Source organism: Harpia harpyja, chromosome 7, assembly GCF_026419915.1.
Source record: "Harpia harpyja isolate bHarHar1 chromosome 7, bHarHar1 primary haplotype, whole genome shotgun sequence".
In the NCBI taxonomy this organism is placed as follows: domain Eukaryota; kingdom Metazoa; phylum Chordata; class Aves; order Accipitriformes; family Accipitridae; genus Harpia; species Harpia harpyja.
Genome location: NC_068946.1, coordinates 7796451 through 7813888, shown reverse-complemented (window position 1 = coordinate 7813888; position 17438 = coordinate 7796451). Strand labels below are relative to the sequence as shown.

General features: G+C 41.6%; 1 protein-coding gene across 4 annotated transcripts in view; it reads right to left on the bottom strand.

Annotated features, from left to right (window-relative positions):
- Positions 1–16: 16 nt before the first annotated feature.
- CAPZB (capping actin protein of muscle Z-line subunit beta) overlaps positions 17–17438 on the bottom strand; it is a 70597-nt gene continuing 53175 nt past the window's right edge. For 3 of the 4 annotated variants that reach the window (XM_052793603.1, XM_052793601.1, XM_052793600.1), the window contains 6 exons: positions 13649–13790; positions 13005–13121; positions 4929–4994; positions 3588–3664; positions 2174–2286; positions 17–267 (listed from right to left, as the gene is read on the bottom strand). In XM_052793603.1, the coding sequence (XP_052649563.1) occupies positions 2184–2286; positions 3588–3664; positions 4929–4994; positions 13005–13121; positions 13649–13790 (505 nt within the window). In that variant the 3' untranslated portion in view covers positions 17–267; positions 2174–2183. The remainder of the gene's footprint in view (positions 268–2173; positions 2287–3587; positions 3665–4928; positions 4995–13004; positions 13122–13648; positions 13791–17438) is intronic. The other variant, XM_052793602.1, reaches the window with a different exon arrangement.

Here is a 17438-nt window from a genome sequence, read left to right as displayed (position 1 = left end):
GGCCTCAGAGACTGAAAAAGTTTGTACAGCTTTATTCATGGGGAGAAGATGGCGTTGCATGGATAGTACTGAATGCAAATTGTGACGTGACGTAACAGAAAAGGGCAAGGGGGGGGATGAGTTTTCTAAGAAAGGAATCTAATGAGTGCATGGCATGTGTTGTTAGCATGAAGAGTATTTTAACTTTGCTGCTTTCTCTTCAAAGCCTCCACCAGGTCGTTTTTAAGAGCTTCTTGTTTTGATTTGTCTGCAAAAGTCTGCACAGACCTGCGGGGAAGAAGGAAATGCAAGTCAGAGGCGATGCATTTGAGAGAAGGCGTTTTTAACAGTTCTCCTGGCATGTGAGTCAATAGGAAGGAGAAGCACCTCAACCCAGGCTTAGAGGGAACAAAACTCAGCTTGCCTGTTTTAATACGGAAAGCAGAAGGCAAAGTGAACACTTCAGTGAGTATATCAAAGCGAAATTCACTCTAGCAAGGATGGCACCAAGAGACACGCTTCCCCAGAAGTTCTACTCGGCCTCCAGCTGCTGGAGGGTGATTCCCAATTTTTTACGTTACAGATTGGAAAAACCCCAGTGTACCACCAGCGAAGGGTGTTAGCGCTCTCGCTCTCCCAATGACCGTGACGGGAAGGCAGAGAAAATCCAGCCTCCACCCACAAATGTGGAAAGGGCCAGGCTGGGGGAGCTCCTGAACCTTTTTGCAGACTGTTCACCCAGGGTCGAGCAGCCGCATCAAGACTTCCCTCCAGTGTATTCACCAGTGGGAAAGGCAGCCAGAGTTTCTGTTCTTGAATTTGGTTTTCCAGTTTGTACCTTACCTAGAGCAGTTAGTGAATCAAAGCAGCCGAAGAAGAACAGAGATACTGTCAGCAAAATAATTGCAGGGGTTCCCTTTATGCTAAAAGTTTGGTTATAGAAGAAAAGCTACAGTTTTTAGGAGTCATCTTGGCTCACTGCCCTGTAAGATCATTGTGGAGGAACCTCCATTTTCAATGGTACAATAAGAAATTTCCACTTTTAAAAAAGCCCTCTTAAATGTGACCATTGATAGAATACTAATACTAACAATCTTCAGGAGTTGCTACCACACAGAAGTGGTTAGGATCCAGTTTGGTAGGATTTCTCCCCACATAAACCATATTTCACACCCTTTTCAGTACTCAAAGCTACCTTATTTTGCCTGGATGCTGTCTCCTGTAAACAAGGCCGCTCTTTGTGTCAGTTATTTTCCTAACATTTTTATAACAGTATTTCCATTCTCTTGTCTCTGGAGACTTCCGCTGCTTTAATAAAAATATATACATTTTATATTTGCATTTGTCACAGGCTAAAGAAGTGGTTCTTGGCCATTATCAACAAATAGTGCGTTTTCCCCTTCGTCAGCTTAACGTGTTAAAGACAACATCTGTAACTCATTATGAATTGGAGTGGAAGGTTAAACTGGCTCAGGGTTAGTCACTGCCGTGCGTCCTAGACATTCAGAGCTCCAGAGCAAATGAGAGCATATGAACAAATCCCTTTAAAGGCTGTGCAGAGCACAAGCAAGTGGAGGCTAGAAATGTTTCAGTGGAGCTTGAGCAGGACTGGATTTCAAGCTCCAAGGAAATTCAAGATACACCAGGCAAATGGGGGATGTGCACGTGAGGTGAGCTCACATTTACTCAGAAGTCACAGGAAGTACCAGTCATTTTTTTTTTTTTCAAAACTGCAAGACTTCCAAGATTTCATTCCTTTCTACAGGGAGGACGCTAAGATTACAGGGAGTTTCTTCATTGAAGTGGTGTACCACAGCTGTAAAAAACTGATGGTGCACAAGGGACAGAGTCCCTGGGGCTTCTGGATCGAATCAGTCCAAGCTAACACCACTTTGGGTACGTGACCACGCGCTCCTTTCTTGCTCCCAAGCTAGAGTGCAAAGTGGTAAATCCTGCCACATTTCAGAGCGTGAAATTTCAAATGGGGGGAAGGGGTAGAGTAACGTTGAAAATAAAAATCACAGCATTTAGTTGGCCGTATTAAGAAATAACCCTTGGGTGAAACACGGATCAAATGTCGTTTATCAGTCTGCGGGAGTTAGGGGTTAGTTCTGGTCTCAGTTATCATGCAGAGGTCTTGGCTGGGTGAGTCCTGGTTTAGTGCTGGTTGTCACACCTCACAGGCAGGGGGTACCTGGATTGGTTTAGTTATCAGGCTGGATGTAGATCTGGCGCTGGGTCAACACTTGAGAAAGCTCCCTCTGCAACTGCTTATACTTTTGGTTGTCGGGGATAGCATCAATAGATCTACAGAGAGCAGTTTAGAAACGAGGGAAGTAAACAGGGAAAAGAACAGTCAGAAGAACTCAGTAACACAGAGCTGGTATTCTGGAAACCACCAGGAGCACACTCAGGAAGAATAAGTGTAAATACATAGGTTAGAAGAAACAGAAGAAAGGCTAGAGGAAAAGCCAAAGCCAGATGCTCTGTATGTTACCAGTTCTGAGCAGATCATCTCACCGATGCACAAAGTACCATGACTCAAACTGAGCAATGGGGAGACATAGGAAATAGATTCAATTACAAAAGCTTAAAGCACTGTTCACAAGGAAAAAGACTGTATTACATATTTCCTTTTAATGTTAATAAAAGCTTCCTGGCTAAACCCCTGCACACCACAAATGAAAATAGAGGCCTGTTATGAAAGCTGGGGCTTGGGGGGGGGGGGGGGGGGAAGAAAAAAACCACCACACAGAACAGCTGCTTTCTCAGATACTGTCGACTCCCTCTGCCCATGCTGTTAAGAAGGCAGCGCAAATATTTAATTAGCACCTTTATTCTATCTTCTTTCACATTTCAGTACATGAGAGAACAGCAGTATACTTATTTGTGCCATTTGTTTATTCTACATTATCACACTGTGCTAGGAGGTCTATCTGCAGTTGAAAACGAAATGATTTGGCATCACAGTTCTGTACTTTCCTCTATGAGCATGAGAACTACCAGCTTGGGATTTCTATGTAAAATTCCTGACCAGAAGTGAGCAGGGGTTGAAAAGTACAGTACAGTTTCCCTGCAGAAAGGCACAGGGGGTTTATTCACTTAATCTGTTATAGTACACTATACTTTGACCAGCGGTGTTGAGAGAAAGACAGAATTTAAAACAAAGTCTATATACCGCAAACCATTAATGTCATGACTTAATTCTGGGACCAAGTGACTGTTTTTAAGAATAGTAGAAAGAGCAGTCAGAATTTAAGTACAGCTTTCAGGAGTGTGAAGAATAAAACTCCTAATTAAAAATAATTCTGAAATACAAGTGCTGCTAATTGGGCTATTTTCTTCCTGGTGAGGGAACAAGGGATTAAAATATTGCTTCAAGTTTCTGTAGTTACAAGGTAGAATTTTTCCCTAAACTCCACACAACAAATAATGTTTCCAAAGCACAGTGAGGTGAACAATTAGGGACATGAAAAGACTTTGTGTAGGAAAGGGGAGTTCCAGCAAACAGAAGCAGATCAATGCTCGGCTGGAGACAGTACCACAGGCACTGCAGGGGAATGCAGGGAAGCGAAGGGGGTCCAATAGTCAGCTGGAGAGCCCCTTACCTCAGCCCATTAACGATGTCCTTTGTTTTTCCAAAATAAATCTCATTCAGTGTACTTCTGATTTTGTTTTCCATGTCCTAGAAAAAAAAGAAAGAAACCAGATCTTTAGTCACGTCAGCCGTTTTCAGGAACGGTGCACTTACACTCTTCTGTGCATCGTATGTGTTCATTTTGATGTACACCACTTGCCACAGCATGGTTCAACCCTGCGTATTCCTAATATTTAAATTCTCACAGAAGGCAGTGTGACCCTATCTCTCTGCTCATACCAAAGAAATAAAGGCTTAGCTCTACTCCTGTCCTCTCCTCCCAATTACTTACCCTAGGCTATGAGATGTCTTTCTGGACCACAAGAGGGCAGTTTCTGTCCAGCTATCAATTTTTCTGCATTCAGTTGCAGAAAAGGAAAATGCATTTCACCCCAACCTTACTCTCTAATTTCCTGGCACTGAATGGACTATAAGTGGCAAGTCAGCCATTTAGCATAACCAACAGGTCAATAGTTTTGTGCTTATGGGTTACTTTGCATTTTTGAGCTGGTGACTCGTTCATTAAAACTGCACGGTAAACAGCTTTGAGAAAGATCTTGTAAATAAGCAGCATTTAATTTGTTCATTAGGTCGCTTTCACTCAAGCCAAAAACTTAGAAAAGGGATCAAAAAAGAAGTACTTGCCCTACTTTTATTTCCCAGTTCCTTTAAAAAATACATTATAGTCTATTTGAGTTGAGAATTTCCTCCTTGCTTGCCAAAGTGGCTACGAAGATCAAGGAAGTCAAGAACACCTTCCTACAGGACAGTGCAATGAAACAGCAAACTAGTGTTGCACCAAAGTCCTTCTGAGCAGCTAACGCAATCACATCCTTCACTCATCATGCTGAGCATACATGACTGACAGCTGCCATAAAATCAAATACTAAAAACAATTCCAGTGGATTTAATAAGGACTTGATACACACTGAACTTTCAGTTAAAGGGACAGTTCTGTATAACACAACATGACTTTAAATAATTCCACCCAAAAGTGACTGTAGAAGCAAACACGGGGGTAGGAAATTGTTAACTAGTTCTCAGGAAAGGAACACTTATTTTACAGGAAGGTTATTGCTGTAATGAGCAGGAGACAAAGCGCAGAGTGGCGTCTTTGTATCTACAAACAGTTGGAAGTCATACTAGGGGTACTGAGCCATCAAACACTGAGCAGCACTCACATGATTAGACTTGATACAATATGAATAACTTGTTCGTAAAGACAAAAGCAACAACCTTCTTAGGCACGGGACCAAATATGGGTAATGGAGCCTGCAGCAGGCTCAGGCTGCGGTGGCTTCACAGCACTCACCTCTACCAAGCGTCCAATATTGGCTATGTGTGGAGAGGAGTCACTCACAGTCTCATCTTTCTCCATCTAGAAAGGAAAGACACAGGTCTACTGATAACACGCAAATCTGATGGTAGATGCATGACAGCTTTCCTTGTCAAGAGAGGGGATGGAAGAAGTGGGTCTCAAAATCCTAAACTAACTATTCTTTCAATGTGCAAACAGACTAGTAACGTACTGAGAAATTCCCAGAACTAGAGAAAGGCTCACATGTTGATAACAGAAACGTAGTATAATAAAAACCATGAATCAAAATAAAACCCTGCTGTAGATCCTTGGTGTAGACAGCCACTACAAAATTGTCATTCCCTACCTACTAAGGGGCTGCAGGAGATCTACGATAGTGAACATGTAACGCAACAAGAAGCACAGTAGCACAGCGTATGGATATGAAAACAAGGTGGTTGTTGGTAAGATGCACACAAGGATGGTGCCGTCGGTTTAACAGCTGTGAACTATCCCTGCAAAAACAGCTGTTTCTTTTAATCTTCATCTCAAACGCTACTTCCGACCACACGTGGGACACATTCTCCATTCTCAGGATCTCCTGGCAAAAGACACCTTAGGCATTATTTACCTTCCAGTAGAGAGGGAAGGTGAAGAGAATACAAAAATCGCAACTACCTGCAAGACTGGTGACAATTTAAACTACTGCAATAATACAGAAAGAGAAATTGGACAATTTGTAGTTCTTTTTCTTTTTTTTTTTTTTTCTTTTAGACCAAAAGCTGAACTAACATTTACCTATTAGGGGAAAGGAGGTACAAAGCAGTAAGTGTGGGGGGAAAGAAGCAGACTGCCTTTTGCAGTAGAAATTCAGAGCTGGATCAACTTAAGTGTATAATGATACCACGCACTTAGTGTAGTATCTGAACAGGAGACAGGTACCTGAACTAGGTGAGATTTTTCATCACGAAGATAAAAAAGTGGGAGCCAGTAGTGCAGAACGCAATATTTGCTTTATTTCATCTGACTTTGCCCCATATAATGTCCATCCAGAGGCCATGGCTGACCATCTATGATCTGTGCTAGGGAAAAGACCATCTTCCCCAGTTCTTGAGATGAAAATTCTGGCTAGACACAGACAAGCTGTTGAACAATGAACATCAGTCCCAGGAACCTCAACTGATACAGGATGTGCTGAGATGGCATGAAAACAAAACTGGGAGAAAAATGTAGTGGGAAGAACGGTCTTCAAAGGGTTTTACTAATCCCACTGAATTCTCTTATCCATCTGTTCATATCCCTCCCTCAGGGTAGAGTTTAAAAATCTGGGCCAGCTACAGGTTTCTTCTAATAAGCCAAGTCTCTAACAGGCTTGGGGAAGCATGTAATTTAGTTGGAACCCTGAAGGCAAAAGATAACCTAGAAGAGGGGGAGAAAGAGAACAAGGACATTTAATTTTTCCTTTAGATTGCAGTCAGATTGTTTACATGTAATGGAGACATGCTGCCTGGAGAACAGATCCAGTTGCAGTAGAGGGAGAATATAAAACTGAACTATGCAAACACACATATACATGTTACGGTGAGTTTGGGAACTATCAGCAAATTGACCAAATCTGGGGCAGCCGGGGAGTTGGCAGTGGGTCATTTACTTCCACAGGCTCCCCGCCGCATCTCCTCCACACCTGGACAGGCCAAGCTCATTGGTAAGAAGCAGAATCTGAAAACAGAATTATTTTTTTGCAAAACGTATATTATTACATCTCCATAAAAACTGCTGCCAGAAGGAAAACATTTTTATATGCTATAGAAGCCCAGATGTTACAAAAGGCTGTTTTAATGGAGTTCAGAGTCAGTAAGCAGCCATGTTATACAAACAGCAGAGTTGTTGGGATTTTTAAAGGTTCCTTCCGGTGGCTGTTACCGCACGGACCTAAGCAGAAAGCCTATAGCTGCTTAAATAAAGGGGTTAATTTGCTTTGAGGGGAAATTCCATTCTGTAAGTTGATGTTAACAAGCAGCTCATCTTCCCACTGTCACTCCCCATCTGCTGTTGAGCTCAGCCAAAAACCTAACACTCCAGAGTGAGCCAAGTACAATCTACATGGCTCAGTCGCTCCTCTCCCATTCGAGAGATACACTGCTTGGCTTCCTTGCCTCATTTCCCCAGCCATCTGCTGCAAGTCTGACTCAGAGGGAAACTCACTCTTCTGGGTATATTAAGCTCTCAATGGCTGGCTGGTCACTTCGGATGTTTCCTGCATGGAATATAGCAGCTGTTTGGGCTTTCTGTAAACAATATTTGGAGGAAGAGTTAATACGAAGAGAGAAATTTAAGCTGGATAAATACTTTGGTTCATCATGAAAGCGTCTAAAAATACTAGAAAGATAAGAAAGAAACTCATCCACCGTTTTGCTCTGAAGAACTGACAACAACATCCACAGCTGCTCTGGCCACGGAGCGACGTGAAAATCTCTTTAATGAAACGCAAACAGACCAATGCAAGCCAAAGGCTTCCAAGCCACAGGCAGTGGGCAGACTGAAGTCTCCAGGTGGAAAATATGTGGAATTATTTGGATATCACTGAGGCAAAATTTGGCCTCTCTCTCCAGCATTTATTTCAAACTGTAACGAGATAAATGAGGGTTGTGAGCTCTATGGAGCTTGCAGCTTTGTAGAAATCAGCTGAGAACCTACCTCATCCTTTCATGGCCTTCATGTATTTTCACTCTAACTGGTGTAACCAAAGATATCCCATATACTTTACCAAACTGTATATTCAAAACCATGAGCAAATCTGGGGATGCTGCATCAGCTCTCTATTCCACTAGCCCATACGTGCTCAACTCTTCTTTTTCTAAACCAGCTATTACATAACTGAACCACTGTAAAATCCATCGGTTCATGTGAAGCAGAAATAATTTCCCAGACAATTACCGTTCAGTACATCTCTGCTATCCTCTGCACCCCAAAATACTGCTCGGTTAGCAATTAAAGAGACAGTGCCTCCAGGAAACTGGACAACCGCTGAGGGGGAGCTTAAGGATCGTGACAGCTACAACTTGAAGATCCCTCTGGTGGAAAAACACCCCCCAACGCCCCGCCTAATGCTACAACATCTGGAAGTCGGTGGGATAGGCCTTTACATGAAAGCTCAACTTGATGAAAACATATGACTCTCCTAATTGCAGAGCACAAGCCTCGGAGGATTTACCTATTATGATAAATGGCAGAATGTCTCTGCTGGTGTTTTACTGAGCAGTAATGTATCACAGGGCACATCTTCCTGAACGCAGGGAATGCTTAGTTTGCAACAGACCAGCCTTCATCCAGCTCTGCAAAATGTTCCACCTTCGCTAGAGAATATTTCAAGTATGAAAATAAAGCAGTACAGATGTGCGTTGAATCTGAAATCCCAGGCTTCACTTCCCCTACAACTTTATATCCCCCCCTTCCCACACCTCCGTATGTAAATAAACTATAGGTTTTGAGCCAACTTCTTTCTCAGCAAACTTGCACTTCCTCACAATGTTCATCCTGGCTTAGGAAACACACACAGGTTCTTTGTGCGCAATGAGATCTCAGAAAGGCACCTGTTAGTCTTGCTTTTAAGGAGGGGGCTCCAGAAATCTGTCCGACAAAGTGCAGTTTTGACTATTTGCCAGAAAATGGGAAGGCTACATCTACTTTGCATAAAATGAAACAGGATCATACAGCTGCTCTTACCTTAAATAAAAGTGCAGCCTAATGAAACCTCAAAATTCAGCCAAAGCAAGAGTGCCGTGGCAAACGACACAAGTAATTCCAATGTACACATAGAGGACGGGACCCTAACATCTGTCAGAGAGAAAATCATCTGCCAGGCATCTGGCTTGAATCAGGAGGGGGGTGGGAGTTACCTGCAGTCATTGGAGAACATGCAAGATAATTGAAAAGCTGCTGGCATTTTTCATTTCCCTGCAAGCATTGCTCCCTTTGTTGTAAATTGGAGGTAGCATGTCCTGTCCTTTCCTCTCAGACATACAGCACTTCAATCTGCAGCCCCTCGGCAAGGCAGACGGCATATAACACGGTGATCACTCCTTCCCTATCCAAATTCCAGCCTCAGTCCTTGTATTGACTGAAGCCTGCCAGTGTCAGACGTGAGCTGGAAGTTACTTCCTCCATCCTGGCCTGTGGTGCTTCAACGCTGAGCTCTCCTGAGTTGCATCCAGGCTCGTCTCCAGAACAGATTGTCTGGAAGAGCACCTTTGTTTAAGCAACTGTAAAATTAGAAGTTCTCTATCTGACATTGCATGCCTCTTGGGGGAGGACAATAGCAAAAGAAAAAAAGAAAAAAAAAAAAACCCCTCAGCTTTCTCCTTCCAGTTCTACCAAAAAGTTCTTCTATAACGTCCTCTGGAGTCAAAACAGAGATGGCTACGCACACTGTGTCGGTATTTATGTGTGACAACACATATTGCTAAAGATTAGAACAAAACCTTCACTAGGCAAAAAGGCAAGAGTTCTTCCACACAAAAGAACTGCTTCAGCAATGATCTAATGAAGTGTCCAATGTGAAGATGTCACTTAAGCTTTAATTCTCCCTAAGTTTTCAAACCAAAATTATGATCTATGGATCCCACATCCATGGAGCTGGCTAAGAACTTTTCTCATCCTCTCAAGATAAAAGTTTATACGTGCACATATATAAATCCATTATGCATATACATAAATTATGTAAAAAAATATATAGCACAATACCTATGTTTTTGTGTTGTATACCTGTGTGTGTATATACACACACATTGCTATTGGATCAGGACAGAATCTGAAATCCTATGTTGTAAACAAAACCAAAATCCAAAACTCCGTTCAGCACACATCACAGGACATTTTATTTCAATTAGTCTGTAACTCCAGCTCTTTAAAAGAAACTTCCAACTGACAAAGCAGAAGCCTGAAGTTCTCCTAAAAGCTACACAAAAGAGGTTTTCAACTTCCCAAAACAGGCTGAGTCCTCCATCTATCATGTCTCTCCCTCCCTTTCCTTATTCTGTCCCCTTACAAGTGTACAATGCTTGTACAGTTACTTTCCCCTTATAAAACAAAGACAGAGACAACTCCTATTGTAGCACATGAAAAGCTGCATTGGGAAAACCAACGAAAAGTAGTAGTTCAATGAATTGGAAGAGATATGTCCATTCTCAGTGCATGACACTAAAGTAGACATAGGCTAGGGACATGACCTCTAAGTAGTATCTACCGAAAACGTAACATCACAGGGCCCCAAGCCAGGTGTAAGAATACTCAAATACACGGTGTCTTGGGGAGAGAGAGGAAAAAAATTATTCTTAGAAATTCAGTGCAATGTTTAGGAATAGCCTAAGTGGAAGCCCTGTAGTAACAAGAGTCTGGGGATATTCAAGAAACGCGAAGACAAGTTTTTCCAAATAGTCTTGACAAAGGCAACAAAAAAACCCATGTTTGTGTCTGATGCAGGGTAACAATATTTCACCAATAGGAAATGACAGCAGAGAACAGCTATTTCTAGACTCTTACTTCTAGATCCAAGTTCAGCTCTACCATGCTACCACGTTGTCCATTCACAGCAGAACAAATAGGACCGCTTGGTTACTTGCACCGAGCACAATCTGCAGACATTAGAAAGGGGAATTACTGAGCAAGTGTTTCCATATGAAGTTGCAAATGCTCCCCACAGCATTTCAATGCAAGACATGCCCAGCTCTTCGTTGCTGCCAGAGGTGGTGAATTAGGAGGCATTACATTAGCTGTTCCTTTGCGCCTGCTCCTGGCCACCAAGTTAATCATTCCAGTCATCACTCGAAAAATAACTGATTTGCAGCTATGAGGCGAAACTGGTTTCAAAGTAATGGCTCTCAACAGACTTCCCTTTCAAAGCATTGAAACGTTCTCTCTGCCATCAGTTTATAAGCCAGGATATTACAAAGCTTGTGAACACTTCAAAAGCTTCCACTGAAACACAAGGACATCTGCTATTCACATTTTAGGATCAAAGGTGGTCAAGTAGCTTAAATGTTGAGTTGACCAAAACCATGTACAATTTACCATGGACAAAATTATTTCAAAATTATGGTTAGGACATCAGCTTACTGGTATCGTCAAGGTAAAACTGTAACATACCATTCAAGAGATAACTAAAACCTACTTTCGGTGCCTAGTTTGCTGCAGACTGTACGAAAAGCCTACCAAAAAGTAAAAATAAAACCTGCTGTCCTTAGGTGATGTGGCAAACTGGATTTACAGCAAAGTAAAAGCCTTGCACTCAGGAGTTTAGTCCAGCTACAGCTAAATAAATGGCTCAAGACAAACAGCTCCTCCTCACATAGCATACCTCAAGGCAGCATGAAGATTTTCATTTTCTGCCATGGATTCTGATGAAGCCTGTCCCATTAAGCCTGCTATGGCATCTGCAAACAGAAAATCTCCAGCCCAAAGCTAAATTCTGAAACTTGAGTTTCCATTGTTTGTGCAGCAGCAGCGCATCATTACCCCAGTGGCTTTTTTATGGTTACTTACATTGGAAGCAGGCCCCTGCTTTAATGCATCACATATGAATTAAATGATCTGCTGTTAAAATGATGACAGAAGCATGAATCTCCCCACTAAAGCTTAGAGAGTGAAAGTCAAACTAAACAAGGCCTAGGAGTTCAGGCCAAGGTGTACTGAGGACACCCATTCTCAACAGACTCTTGTTTTCCTTGGCACAGCTCTCACGCACCATAAGGCCACGGCCAGAGTCAAGCCCTTGGCCTCCACTTCACAGCTATGATTTAAAGTATTAGGAAGGCCTGTGATTAAGTATTTGTCCGGGTCACCATAACTCGGGTGTAATTACTGCAAACATTTTAAAAGAGTATGCAATGCTCAAAACTGTCTCCAGATGCCTTCCCTCCTCCCCCCACCGTGCTTTTCCATCAGCTTCTTCTGTAAATCAACAATGTGGAAGAAAAATCACCTAGGTCTAGGGTAAGCTTCTGCAACTGCAATATTAACACAATTTCAGTTCCTCTCTGCAATCGCAGATCCTTCTTTCCTTCGCCTGGCTCAAACCTGTACAAAAACATGAACTGTTTAACAGACTCTGCATTGTCCTTTGTATCGAAAGCAACAGTCTGCCCTGGGAAGTCTCATAAAGGAGTTTTAGCTACTGCCAATCTCTCTAGTCACTCATGACCATACAATATGCCTCCTGTCCTCCAGAGTTTATTACTCTGCTCGAGTCACTGATTTCCACAGTCCAGATCTTAAACAACCACAATTCATCAGCAGCATGAGGTAGGGAGATGGCAATCTTTAGCAGGTGGCTGGGGCAGAAGCATCTTCACCCAGTGAAGTCAAGTCCAGCAGATCCTGCCTGTCAGAGACTAAGAGAGCCAACAGTCCTCAGTCTGGCACCTTCCTTGCGAAAAAAGGCGCTTTCAAGAGGAAGTCAAAGTAATTAACACTGGCACAAACCCCCCAAATGTTTAGAAGAGATTACGGTTTTTTTTCCTTTGAGATTTTTTTAAAATCAGTGTCCTGGTACTGCAGGAGGAAAATATTAAAGAAGGATACTAAAAGACAACTGACGTCTTTAAGAACAGAAGAATCCTATAGTCAATGCAAAATACAGGTTCATTCACAGTGGCCTAGCTGGCTTTTGAGAGAGAGACATAACAAAAAAGGTCATCTTGTATTTTTATAAACCTATTGGAATCTTCCAGTAACAAAGTGGGCAAATCTGACAGGATAAAAATATCTGCCTGGGTAACACATATGGAAGTATAAAAATTCAGGAATACCAAAAGACAAACTAAGACTTATAAGCAAGTCTAAACTCCTACTGAATGTTTTATATTTTTAATTGAAAGCTATACTGCCATCAAGCAAAGTTCAAGGGGCTTCCTGGTAATTACACACTTATGCATTAACTGTTTCACTGGGTTGCATACGCAGCAGGAGAATAGATGTTTATACAACACCTCACAAAATCAACTTTTTGTGCCTGACTGGGGCTACTGGGTATATAAATAAGGAAAGGCATGCCTTAGGTCTGCAGCATACGCTCGTGCCAATATACAGACATACCTGTCTGGTAAGGCTCCCTCCAAGGTTCATGGTACCAGAACCAGTTTTATTAGTCTGCAGCCACAGCATCACTGTGGAGGTCAGCTTGTAATGAGCAGTACGACCACTGGATTTCTCCTGTAAGTGGAAGGATAACAAGAAGGGATAGAGACAAAAGGTTAAAATCCCTCCAAAAACTAAATGGTGGCTGGCCTAGAAGACCCCACAAGCAACAGGACAGACATGTATAACTCCACTCACATAGCACAGTCTGTTTCTTAAAAACAACCGTAAGTGTGCACATTCCCCTAATTTTCCAAAGCAAATCTAGTTGGAGCAATTTCACCTCCTATTACCTTGTTTTTATTACCTAATTAGTGATATTTATCTGTAGACCTTTATGTTAAAAAAAAAAAAATAATCTCAGGATCATATGCACAGAAAGTAACATACTTTCAATTCTTCTGGGATTCTTTTTGATTACAGCCCTGACTTATCTCTATCCAAATTGCTTCAGGGAATTTTCAAAAATTAACAGGGGAAAGAAGTTTACAGCCCCTAACACAATATTGCATTGTTCAGTGGAACACCTGTGCTCGTTAATTGTCTGGAATTAACTGGGGTTTGTTTTCACTTAGGTATATCAGCTGCCCCAGAGGCTGTACCTGAACCTCCACCACGTGGATGGAATCCCAGCATCCCTTAATCTTCTTTGATCCATCTCCAGCTTTCTTAATGAGGATCACCCCAGCAAAACCATGATCCAAATCCCAGAGGTAGACAGAGGAGACTCCACCTTCAAAATACCTGCAGGACACAATCCAACAAGCACGTTAAAAGTAAGCAGGATCCAAGCCAGAGTCAGATATCAATAATAATCTTAAATAAGCAGAATCTCTATATCCTAGTAAAGGTTTTTCTTCTAAGACGGCACACTCTCACCAGTTATATACCTAGAAACACAGCAGTTTAAATCATTTTATAATACAGAGACTTTAATTACAAAAAACTGTACATTTCTCTAAAGGAGAATAAAAGCATAGTGAGAAACAGAGCTAGTTACAGATTTCTGCAGTACCTGAGCAAACAATTCCTCTGATTCCAATTACCTATAACAGCTGGTAAAAGCATAAGCTACAAAGTAGGCCAACACTTAAGGCTTTATTTTACAGTTTGTTCTCTCCCCCCCCCCCCCCTTTTCTGTCGCTATTGGGAAAGTCTGGAAGTTCTTAACAACAAAGTCCGCTAATTAAGACAAAAGGGAGCAAGTAAATAGCTTTATGCTGCTGTCTCAAAAGTTTGTGTGAAGCTTAGTGATTTATTGCAAATAGAGTTGAACTGAAACCAAGCTTCTTAGAAATGAAGGGATGCTGTTGAGGTTTACATATTAGTCCAGCTTCAGATACGGTATACAACAGAAAGTAAGCTAGACTACCTAAATCTCAGGTTTCTGGTAGCAAAATAACACTCTTGGAAAACTAACAAAGCAACAACATCTGCAGAACCCCACTCCCTCTTTATAACACTAGTGCTAGGCTCCTTATGTGCCAGATGGAAGACACACTTTAAAATAATAGTAAACAATGCAACACTGTAGGAAGAAAGATGCAAAAGAAGCAATTTTGGCTTCTAGAAAACCAAAACTGTAACCCACAGCATTTTACCAACTGTTTCCATTCTCAAGTTACTAAACAGCCATAAGGAGTATCGAGCAAAAGGGAATACTCTTTCACGGTGCACAACTCTCAGACCTTGGTGATGAACTCGTGCTGCAATCACCATCTCCTGCAAAGAGCTAAGGAAAGGAGGAGAGGCAACTTCAGCTGAACCAGAAGATCAATAGCACAAAACTTCAGTAGTCAGACATTTCTGTTCTGAGCACATACTACTGTTCTGCAAGTACATACATAAAGCAGACAAAACACCTGAGAATTCATTGTCTGGAGGAGAGCAAAAGCTCATCATCCAAAGACACACGAGGAGCTACTATGATTGACAGTACCCAGCAGCTAAGCTAAGAGAGTGTCACGCAGATTAAACCGTTCTATGTTGCTGCCTCTTACTGTCATGAGCGAGATGATCACTTAGATCTGCAAGTGACTGCATGTTTCTCCTCTTCTGCAAGAAAGGAAAGTATCACTCACCACCGACATGAAAAACTTGTTGAACCCTCCCACCTTCATGCTCCCCTCCTTTCTAAACACGAGCCTGACAGTTGTTAGCAGCACTTCAGATTTGATTTACTGTGCATTTTTGACTTTATGTATTGGCTTGAAGTATTGTAGATTCAAGAACACTAACCCATCCTTTCTGCAAGTCAGGAGAAAAGATATTGGGAAGTTAATGCATATAACACAGGTAATTTTCCAACATGTTCTCTGCACTTACAGATCAGTCCAGTACGTTGTTTTGAGAAGGCAGAGTCATCAAAAGAGCCCGAATTCTTTTTAATTGCATGCATCCAAGTCTGTATCAAAACCAATGCTGAACCCAGGAGGGGTACATGACTTCATATTAACTCACCACATCATTTTATTTTTAATGGGTGACTACTGCTACTCATCACCAAGCTTAGTCTGGGCATTTAAGTAACCAACATACACAGCACTGTCCTATGACATTTGTCAAGCCACTGATAATACACCGTTAAAAAAGGAAAGCCCTTTGCTCCACAGGCACACTAAAGCCAGACTTCCAGCAGGCAATTTAAACCTAACACACCAACAAACACCCTTTTTATATCCCCTGGGGAATTCACAAATGGATTTTGGTTAATGCAGTTAATGGGAATTTCAGTCCTGCAGCGAACCTCAGTTCCAATCTAACTGACCCTTCCTTTGACAAAAGGGCAGTGTGAATCAAAGGCCAGAGAGCAGAAGCTATTGTCCATTTCCAGACCAAGTTTGCTTAAAAAAAAAAATATTCACATATAGAAGTAGTGAATTGACTCAAAATGAACTGGCAGCCAATGAGAATATTACAGTGTGTACAGACAGTTTCCCCATTACCCACTTTATGAGCTTGCTATGAGCATGAAACATTAATTAAGAGAGGGACCGAAACAAGGTTTTTGGAAATTTATTCTTACCTACTGTACTTTGATCCTAATGACATGAAACAGGAAAAAAATAATTTTTATGTGGTTCACCTTTATGAGATTTTACATAAAGGCTTTTGTGGGTATTTTAAGAATGTGCTAAAATGTTGTCTGAAACCACATAAAACCATCTGAAGAACCTCCCGCCAGAACTAACAGTGCACACATGGAAACGTTTTAACTTGCCTTTGTATATTTAATGAATCAAATATAGTATTAATATTGTTTTAAATACCAACATGCTATTTCAATAAAGTTGCTTTGCCATAGCCAGATCCAGTATCTTGAAACTCAAACAACAATGCCAGCGATTGAACCATTATGAATCCAAGGCACGCTGGGATATATATTAGCCAAAGCCTCCTCTGTGCTTCAGCAATATATAATCACTTCAAAAATTCACTCCTCCTTCATGGGGAGAAAATATATATCATTGATCACTACATTAGATTTTACTTTTCCTCACGCAGCAACTAAAATGCACTGAAGTAGGATTTCTGAAGACTATCTAAACCCAGGAAAGTCGTATTTGGAGAGGGGAACATTCCTTGAAACCTGTTTTCTTCAAGAAAAATAAACAAGTGTGACAGGTTCATATGGCTGCTACATAATAGAAAACGGGATGACAGACAGATTGGTCGGAATTTAAATCTACATTCATGAACTTGGATTTGCTGTAAGAAGGCTGGACTACCTCCAAGAAACCCCTTCACCACAGATTAAAAAGTAGCACTTATTAAAATTCAGGCAGGAGAGGTAACCAGCTTGGAAAAGGTTTCTGGAAGGCATAGGCTGGTATCTTCTCTGTTAAACAAATGGATGGGCAAAGCAGAGCACAGGCCCATCAAAGTTACATGCAGCAGTTGCAGCAAAACACTTTGAAAGCACTATGTAGCTCCCAGATCAAACAATTTTCTTTGATCACCTGTTCTGGATACCCCTGCTCCTGGTACATTATTGTCCCGCACAACAGCAATCGTAAAAGGCAATCTCTTCTTTAGAAGCTCGAGTCCTCTCCCAAAGCATCCGAGGTCCAGCACAAAAATCAGCAGATGCTTCTGAAACGTACAAGAGGTCTGACGTAGGAAGAAAACTCCAATTCGTATTGGAGTACTTTAGAAACATCCCTAAAGGATAAACCATTTTCAAAGCAAAGCGATTGTTCCTCTTCTGCTTAGGGACACGGATCTCTCCAGGATGTACTCTGGGTTTACGTACAGACAAAAGTTTGTTATAAAATGATGAAAAAACATAGTCTTATGGTTGTCATGTCCCTTTATTAACAACCCAAATGCTGTCAAATGATACCCCTTGTCCTCTCCGAGGACAGCCAGTGTTCTTCCATCTCTGGTGAAATT